Source organism: Panthera uncia, unplaced genomic scaffold, assembly GCF_023721935.1.
Source record: "Panthera uncia isolate 11264 unplaced genomic scaffold, Puncia_PCG_1.0 HiC_scaffold_1446, whole genome shotgun sequence".
In the NCBI taxonomy this organism is placed as follows: Eukaryota; Metazoa; Chordata; class Mammalia; order Carnivora; family Felidae; genus Panthera; species Panthera uncia.
This window is the reverse complement of record NW_026058081.1, coordinates 8,906-18,617: the sequence shown is the minus strand read 5'-3', so window position 1 is coordinate 18,617 and position 9,712 is coordinate 8,906. Positions and strand designations below refer to the sequence as shown.

At 50.1% G+C, this 9,712-nt stretch overlaps 1 protein-coding gene across 1 annotated transcript; it reads right to left on the bottom strand.

Annotated features, from left to right (window-relative positions):
• Window positions 1-1,738: 1,738 nt before the first annotated feature.
• Window positions 1,739-3,077, bottom strand: LOC125917061 (olfactory receptor 10J4-like). Its single transcript, XM_049623315.1, has one exon. The coding sequence runs from the start codon at window positions 3,075-3,077 to the stop codon at window positions 2,142-2,144; it is 936 nt and encodes a 311-aa protein (XP_049479272.1). The 3' UTR covers window positions 1,739-2,141.
• Window positions 3,078-9,712: the final 6,635 nt, after the last annotated feature.

Below are 9,712 nucleotides of genomic sequence, written 5' to 3'. Positions count from 1 at the left end.
GTGCATGGTGGGGGTGGGGAGCAGAGGAGATGCTAAGAGTTACAGGTGCTTCCCACGCCCCGGGAACTTGTTAGGTCCCTAAGGTTTCAGGGCCTCAAAGGAGCCCTGGAGGTTGATCTTGCTGGCTGGAAGGTGCAGTTAGGAAAGGAAGGCCATGGTGAGGTTAAGTCCCTTTCCTAGAACACACGTTCATAGCAGAGGACCTAAGATCAGGACACGGGCCTCCCTGGCCCCAAAGCCTGCAGTCCCTCTACATTATTACTGCCTGTGTATCTCCTCCTTCCGGTCATCAGGGTAAACCAGTGGGGCAGCGAGCGGACGGGTACAGAGTAATCTGATGGGCACGAGCTCTGTCGCCCCATCAACCCCGCCCCCCTGATGGCCTTTGGGCCACTTTATCCTTTTTCTCTTTGGATCCTTAGAGCTGTGCTGAGTGGAGAAAGCACACCAAGATAGTTGAGGGAAAAGCATATTACGTCTGGAATTCCTGAACTCCCAGCCCGATTTCCAAGACCTAAGGCCGTTCTGGGGGGAATTGGAGCCCTGCGTAAATTTGCAACGTATGGCGCCTACTTCTGCAATTATTATCAAGGCGGAAAGCTGGCTAAAGTCATCCCCGTGAGCCCGTAATGCAGCTACAGACTCTGGGGCTGGGTTGCGCATTTTCGGGTCCCGATGAGGGTCCACGTGCCCAGCTCTCTGACCCTCGGGACTATCCCTGATCTCTTCAGGCTTTGGGTTTCCCATCTGTAAGATAAGTAACAAAATAGCTCCTAGATCCATAGTGAGGGTTAAATACACAAAGTGCTTGAACTAACACCGGCTATCTAGGATGTGTTCCGTAAAGGGACCAAAAGGGACGTCGCAAAGTAGGGGCCGGCAACCTGAAAGGAATCTCGTCACGAAAGGAGAAGAGAGAGGAGAGCCGCCTGCTGAGGCCGGTCATGTTTTAGCCGCTCACAGCGGTCTTCCTTCCTTCTTTTCTTCCTTCTGTTAATAACACCCAAGCTGCAGGTACCAGGCACTGTGCTGGGTGCAAAGGCGGAGAGGCCGCCCGGGCGGGGGAGGCTGAGCGAGTGCGCGGTGGCCCCGGGCACGCCTGGCCCGGGTCGGGTGACCTGAAGCAGAGCCTGAGCCTGTCCCCGTGCTAGGGACTGAGGGCGTACTCTCGGAAAATGGAGTGAGGGAGGCAGAATGGGATGGGGGCAGAGCTCGGAGGGAATGTGGTCTCAGGCAGCCTGATCGAACGGAAGACTCTAGAGGGAATGCCATTTTGAGGCAAGGGGGGGTGGCCGTTGTACCTCCCGGGTTATTCAGGCGCTTGGCCGCGGACCGCCCCTGGGAGGGTGGGAGTGGGGTAGGTGTCCCCCCGCCCCCCAACACTGAGAAAGCTTCCTTTCAGCCAGTGGTGATGGTTCAGAGTGGGGGCAAGGGCAAGGGGGGCAGCCCACAGAGGGGCCCCGGGCAGAGCAGCGGCCTCCAGTAAATCACCCGGGTGTCCAGGGAGGAGAGGGGACGGGATGTGAAAGATGGGGGCTCTTGTTATGCAACTCTCAGTATCCAGGAAGCTGTTTTTACAGTTTTTGCTTTATCCTTCTCAACCAGGTTGTCCACGGGCTATCAGCGCCCGTGTCTGACGTAGGTGGCGAGGGTTCGTGCAGGTAGGAATAGGCGCGAGGTAAATTAATGGAGTGAATTTTTTTTTTTTTTTATTGTATGAAATACAGCCTAGAGAGTGTTAGGTGTAAATAATGGAGAACTTGTTATTTCAGTGCTCTCGATTTCCATGCCGAGGCCAAGTTCCGATCCCATAAATTCCTGTGATAGATACTATATATTCTTCCCACCCTCACTACCAGTTTCCAGTCCCTTATGCCAAGGGTAACAGGAACAGGGACTAACGTTACAGCACAGCTCCTGAGTATGCTTTATCTTGCCTGGTTTTCATCAAGCCTGAGAAGCCCCCCTATTGGTCTTGGGAAATCCATCAACCCCTCGTTCATCTTTTCCTTCCTCGCGTTCCTGTAGCCCTCTCAGTCCTAGCTGCTGCCCGGATCAGGTACCGGGTGCCTGGTGTCAGACTCACTCTCTCACTGCGACCCCTCAGCAAACTGTTGACTTTTACGGAGACCGACCAGCACCTAAGAGAGAGGATTTTTGCCCAAAGCTCTGAGCAAGGCATCCTTGACTTCTTTGTTCCTCAGGCTGTACACAACAGGGTTGAGGAGGGGTGTGATGACCGTGTAGGTCACGGAGATGAGTCTGTCCTTCAGGGAGTCGTGAGACTTGGGTTTTAGGTAGATGACGGAGGCGCAGCCGTAGTGGACGACGACCACCGTGAGGCGGGAGGCGCAGGTGGCAAAGGCCTTCTTCCGGCCCCGGGCAGAGGGGATCTTGAGGATGGTGGAGACAATCAGGACGTAGGAGATGACGATCAGCACCACGGGCAGAACAAGGACACACAGACTGATGAGCAAGGTGACAAGTTCTTTGATGGTGGTGTCAGCACAGGCCAGCTGCATCAGGGGCCGGATGTCACAGAAGAAGTGGGAGATGACGTTGGCATCACAGAAGGGCAGGCTGAACACAGACGACACCTGAATGATGGCCGTGCTCAGGCCAATGCTCCGGGAGCCACTCGCCAATTGAAGACAAGTCCTTTTGCCCATGACGACGGAATACCGCAGGGGGTTGCAGATGGCCGCGTAGCGGTCATACCCCATGGCCGTGAGCAGGAAGCAGTTGTTGATGCCGAAGGCGAGATAGAAGAAGAGCTGAGTGGCACAGTGTGGGATGGAGATGGCTCGTTGGGGGCTGAGGAGACTGGACAGCATACGGGGGATGATGGCCACTGTATAACAGGTCTCAGAGATGGACAGTATGCTCAGGAAGAAGTACATGGGTGTGTGAAGTTGACGGTTGAGGCGGATAACGGTCAAGATGATGGCATTGCTGGCGAGGGTCAACAGGTACAAGGCCAGAAAGACCGCAAAGAGAACGAGTCTGTGCTGCCACCCCAAAACGGAAAAACCTTCAAAGGTGAACTCTGTCACGGCGGTCAAGTTGAGCCTTGGCATTGAGGACAATCTGGGTCCGAAAGAGATGAAGCAGGGAGGTTGGACATCCGGGGTGGAAGCAGGAGGCTGGTCCACGGTCCTCGTCAGCCACGTGCAGGGGCGCGAAACGGGTGTAGCTCCCGGTTTCCGAAGCTCTCAGCTTTCAGACACTGGCCAAGTTCTCCAAGACTTCCCAAGGTTCGCAGGGGCGTGGCGCTGGGAGGCAGATGCATGGGGGGTGGGGAAGAGAGTAAATACCCGCATCGAGCGGTGGAAGCACCTCACGTGCTTGGCTGGAGGGGCTGCAGACCAGAGAAGGCACTAGACTGAGTGTGCACAGCCTGGAAGTCCGCCCACGCTCCCCTGCTTTGGCCCAGCAGTGACGCACCGCCTGTCAGAGAGCCAGTTGTGAGGGGACCTCCATAGAGCGAGAATTCAAGCCAGGGACAGATCACTGCCGGAGGCATGATTCTGGGAGGTAGGCGGCCAGACCTAATGTGCTCAAAGCACATAGTATCGTCCTCCCCGTGGGTCAAATTCAAAATGGCCAGTGTCTGGACTAAGGCGGGGAGAGGAGACACTGCTTTTTTCTCTTGATGAGAGGCTAACGTGTGGACCCAGGACACTATGAGCCAGAGCCTGATTCTTGCTTTCCTCCCTGTGCTCCCCAAATACCCTGTGTTTCAACACCTGCATCCCCTCCCTTCCGTGTGGAGGGTCGTTTCTGCTTGTTTCCTAGTCTCTAGTCGAGCACAGAAAGCCTCTCAGACATCCTAAAGGTTTGAAGTACCGGTAACTCCAAGACAAGAGTGATAAAAATAACAAAATATTGACGTTTCTAGGAACTTCCGGCTTCAACCTTAGTGTAAGTAGAGGATGCTTGCTTTACTTTGCCCACTTGGTGTGTGTGTGCTCGTCTATAAAATAGAATAATACATAGTCACAGTGTTGCTATGGAGATTATATTAATGACTCTGTGTAAATAGCCAAGCGTAGTTCTTGATAGGTAACAGGCAAACGGTACATTCAATTTCTGCTCCTTCACCCACCCTCTCCATCCCCACTTCCAGTTGGGTTCTGCTTGAATGCCAGACCCCCCCAGACATCGTACAGGGTTCCCGTCGTTGATTTGTCCCATCTCTGTTGACCGTGACGCTCGGTCCTCCTTTCCCACCTCCTGCCCAGTTCTAGATTCTGCACCCTGGAGCGGGGCTGGGGCTGGTCTGGAGTCCAGCACCCCCGTGAGCAAGCCCCAGCTCTACCTGCTTCATGTTTGACCTTAGAAAGGTTCCCTCATCTCCTTGGGCCTCGGTTTCCCCCCTTGTAAGATGAAGGCAGGACCGATCTCCACGGAAGAGGACAGATGGAAGAATTACACAAGAAGATGCCTAGAAGGCATTGAGCAGAAGGCCTGGTATACAGTAGGCCATCAATAAATGGAAACCATGGGGGTGCCTGGCTCGGTTGGGCATCCGACTTCAGCTCAGGTCATGATCTCACAGTCTGTGAGTTCAAGCCCTGCGTCGGGCTCTGTGCCGATGGCTCAGAGCCTGGAGGCTGCTTCGGATTCTGTGTCTCCCTCTCTCTGCCCCTCCCCTGCTCACGCTCTGTCTCATTCTCTGTCAAAAATAAATAAACATTCAAATAAATAAATAAATAAATAAATAAATAAATAAATGGAAACCATTGATAAAGATGAGCATAGATGTCAAAATAGGAATAGTTTAGGTCATTGTTTTTGTCTTCACTTCTCTCCCAAGTCCCAGCTCAGGACGTGGCTGGTCTTCATGTAGCTAGAACGTATTTACCAGCTTGCTGCATAGAGGGTGCTCTGCTAGCTTTTAGAGACAGGAGGAGGAGGAGGAGGAGGAGGAGGAAGAGGAGGAGGAGGAGGAGGAGGAGGAGGAGGAGGAAGAGGAGGAGGAGGAAGAGGAGGAAGAGGAAGGGGAAGAGGAAGGAGAAGAAGAAGGAGAAGAAGAAGAAGAAGAAGAAGAAGAAGAAGAAGAAGAAGCAGCAGCAGCAGCAGCAGCAGCAGCAGCAGCAGCAGCAGCAGCAACAGGGAAGGAGACATTCCCGCAGGGGAGAGAGTCCCAAGGGCAGGGGGAGCGTGCGGATGTGGGTCGGGATGGGTAAGCCTCTCCCAGTGCAACAATTCTGCAGGCGTGCCTGCGTCCCGGACCTTCTTCTCGGGCTCTGCTTGGACTCCTGCGCTCAGGAAACTCTACTTCAGCCATTCACTGATCCTCACTTTCCTGGCCCCTGCTTGAGATCTGGGGCAGGAAACGGGAGGAAATGGTGGGGACTTCTATATTCGGGAAATCCACTTTTCCTGGTGGAAAGGGCCCACGTGGGTTCACCCTGCCAGAGTCTGGTGGCTTGTGGCTTGCCACCAGGCCCCGTTCACCAGGAGTGTGACAGGTAGGACTGTGAGGGGTGGGAGTGCATGTTCCCAGTTCCCCTGGCTCTCCCTTCAGCCTTTAGTTGTTTTGTTGGGCTAAAGGGACCAATGAAGCCTTTAGGAAGTTCTGCCTCAGGTTTTTCTAAGGCTAAGTCCCAGATAACCCTTTCCGAATGATTTTTTTCCCCAGCATGTATAATGCTTTTTATTCCCTAAATCTTACAGCCCAGCTACACAGTCGTTGTTCCACTTGACGATAGTCCCAGGACAGAGGAGAAAAAGAAAAGGTGGCGTCCCATGAGAAAGAGTCGTGAGGCCGCGCTCAGTCAGACAAGAACCCTGCTTTTACTGAATGGTGGAGGGTGACTCACCTCTCACCAGGCAGGGCCGAGGCTCGATCTGGCTTCAGAGAGTAAGGCTGGAGAGCCCCGGCCAGCACTCCTGCTCCGCTGGGCAGGTGCAGCACGCTCAGAGTCTTCTGAAGGGAAGCCTGCAAGAAAACCTTAGAACCTGCCCGGGTCTGTCTGTTAATTCCTGCGCTGATTGGTCATGTCTGGGAGTCACAAAAGCAGCCCCAGGCTCCCCTGTGCCTTCCCGGAGCCCTGCCCCTTACGTGTGTATTACAGGCTGTCAGGGAGGACTGTTCCCCCAGGCCCCTGGGCCCCAGGGTCCCTTTCCCCACGGTGGCCGTAGCAAGATCCAAATCTGCTGATGTCTGGGGACCTCATTAGAAAGGGGGCTCATCAGCCCAATCACATGGATGGTATGTGTGTAGGCGATCTGGGGTTTCCAGCAGGAACAAAGCCTTTGCATCAAGTCACGGCCCTGATCTCCGTAGATGTTGAGGAGCTCTTGTCTCCAGACCCAACCATACTTTTACATTTTTTTTTTAATTTATTTTTGAGAGAAAGACACAGCGTGAGCAGGGGAGGGGCAGAGAGAGAGGGAGACACAGAATCCAAAGCAGGCTCCAAGCTCTGAGCTGTCAGCACAGAGCTTGACACGGGGCTCGAACCCACAAACCGAGACCATGACCTGAGCTGAAGTCAGACGATTAACCAACCAAGCCACCCAGGTGCCCCAGGACCCAACCACGTTGAAGGGTGCAGCTTTATTAGTCAAGCCACTCGTGCCCTGGGGTCTCGTGCCCTAATTGCTGAAGATCTGTGAAGTCCCTTGTAATTCAAGTATTCCAGAAGCTGTGACTCATTCACTTGCGGTTGCTTTCAGCAGGTGCTCACTGAGTGCTTTGCACGCGCCAAGGCCAGGGAATGTGGCGGCAGCTGGGGACACGGCATCTGTGCTGACGCCAGTCCCGCTGCTTGCTCGTCAGTCCAGAGCATCGCTTTGAATCGCTGGAGAGAGCAGACAACCTCCAGATTCCTGCCTCCCTCCCATGTCTCCTGGCCTTTGGGCAGTCAGCAGACCCAGCCTTGTCTGCCTCTCCTGCAATGGGCCCAAGACGGGCCTTCCCAAAGGCTGAAGGCAACCCAGACACTGACCCGCCAGCTTCCCTGGTGGGAATTGACTCCTTGGTGTTTCCTAGTTCTGGAGCTCAGTTTATGCCTTTCTCCTAGAGACCTTCCCAAAGTAGGAAAGGCTCCCTTTCTAAGAACCAGCATGCTTGAGGCATGAATACCTGGGAGTAAGGTAGTTTATTAATGTGTCTTTGATAAGGTGGGTCAATGGAGACTGGCAAACCAGCATGGGATAATTGCCAGCCATCCAGTCCGGTCCCACATGATCTCTCCTGGCCCCAAATGTTGACCCGAGAGAAACCGGAAACACTCGGGCTGATGAGCCATTAAGAGCAGAGAGACCCACAGCTAAGAGAGATACTACATGGTGTATTTACCACTGCTGGGGGTGGGGTGGGGTGGGGTGTGTGGCGGGGAGGGTCTTCCCAAGACCTGAAAAGAATCCGTTAATCTTGGGCCTCATTTGTCAGTGTCCCTTCTTCACAGTTTTTCCGGTAGGCAGCTCAATTCAAATATTTACGCAGCTCTTTGGAATTAGGACTACAATGGGATTGAAACCTACGAGAAAGAAAAGGAAACCCTGATGTTGAAATTATGATCTGGAAACTGCGTGCATTTTTAGAACATGTATGGTTCTTATCGTGGGTCTATCTGACATAAGTTTAGACGTAAAAAGACTGGAAAATCTGGAGTGGATGGAGGTTTTTTTTTTTTTTTTTTTTTTTTTTTTTCCTGAAAAGGGAGAAAATACACTGATTACATCATCTGCCTATTTTTGGCAGTTTTGTCTTTTCCGTTCTGACTTTTTATATCTTCTCTTGTTGCATTCAGTTATGAGCCATGATACAATATCGAATGCTAGCAGCCACAGAGGCTATCATGGAGACTTGTGTCCTTTTTCCAAATTTTAATTAAAATGCTTCTCATGTTTCGGTCACCATGACAGGGGATGTTTGGGGCACATCTCTGGCATTGCCCTCTACCAGATGAAGGAAGTTCCTTTCTATTCCTGGTTTGTTTGCCACTTTATCACTAGTGATCTATTAAATTTTCAGTTGGCTCCTTTTCTATATCCATTGATAGGATTGTATGCTTTTTACTCTTTAATTGGTTAGGGTGGTGAATTACATTAATAGATTTTTCTAAGGTTGACTCATTGGTACATTTTTAAGAAAAACCCTGCTTGGTCAAAAGACCAAGACCCAATATACACTATTGAATTGAATTAGCTATTTTTTTCATCTACCTGTTATTTGCCAGGAGTTATCTTCTCCTACTTTGCCTATTTTTGGTACCAAACGTTTGCAATTAACAATGTTTTTCAATGCTGGGGAAATTTCACGCCTTTTCTAAGCTCTGAGCCTGGTGTCTTTTCTTGTTTGTTTTTTGAAAGGGTGGATTTTTTCCCCTCACTGCTTTTCCATTTTTTTAGGGTTATTATTCTAGTAAATTTTCTATTCCTGGTATAATTATGGTAATTTATATCTTCCTCTGAGTTTGCCCATTTTATATACTTTTTCAAATAGATTGATACAAAGTTGTTCAAGGTATGTTTTTATAATCATCTTATGTGTCCGTTTCTCCTACTTCATTTTGTTTAGTCTTTCTGATTTATCGTTGTTGAAGGTTATTTTAAACTCATCTTTCCAGAGATTCCAAACTTTAAAAAAAAGAACATTTCTATTGTTTCATGTTTACTTTGGATTTTAATTAAATTCTACTTCATTATTATTTGTTTCTACTTCCTTTGGGTTTATTTTGTTCTTTTCCAGGCTTTTTGGATTAGAATCTTTTATTTATCTTGCCTCTTACAGTAAACCTAGAAAGCTGTAAATTGCTTTCTGGGAACTGCTCTGGATATTCCTTATTTATTTTGATCTGTAGTGCTTCTGTTAAGTTGTAGAACTATGTATTTTAAAATTTTTGTTTTTGTTTCTTCTTTAGCTCACAGTTTATTTTTAAAAATTTTAATGTTTACTTATTTTTGAGAGAGAGAGAGAGAGCGCGCGCAAGAGGCAGAGGGGCAGAGAGAAAGGGAGACACAGCATCTGAAGCAGGCTCCAGGCTCTGAGCTGTCAGCAGAGATCCTGACACAGGGCTCGAACTCACAAACTGTGAGATCATGACCTGAGCTGAAGTCAGTTGCTTAACCGACTGAGCCCTCCAGGCGCCCCAACTCACAGCATATTTAGATGTTTATGTTAGTAGAATAAGCGTGATACAACAATCAAGAGCTTAGACCGTGGAGTCCCGGTCTAACTCTGCCACTTACTCTCCGTGACTCTGGGCAAGTCGTTCCAAGTCTGCGTGTGTCCATTTCCTTGTTTGTAGAATGTGGGGGATGATAGGACTTCCTCAAACAGCTATTGTAAAGATCCGGTGAGTAAAAGTGCTTAGAATGATGGCCGGCACCGAAGTGTTTATGAAGTCAATATCCACGTCTATGAAGACGGCGATCCAGGGTTTGGCTCCTTTTTTGGGACGGGGGATGTAATGCGTTGTGGTTCATGGAAATTGTTTATATAATATCAGTGTTTCAGAATTTCTCGAGGCTTCCTGTGGGGTCAAAATCGTGACCATTCTCTGTGTGAAGGTTAGACTTGTAGATCAGGCGTGTTAATTGTCCTTATACCCTTTTGAACCCTATTGACCCACTGACGGTTTTGTTAGTTTATGAGAGAACTGCCTCAATGTCTCCTGTGATTGAGTGTTCAGTTTCTCCCAGGAGTTTTATCAATTTTTGTGTAGTACGTTTTGTTTTTTTTTTTAATTTTTTTTTT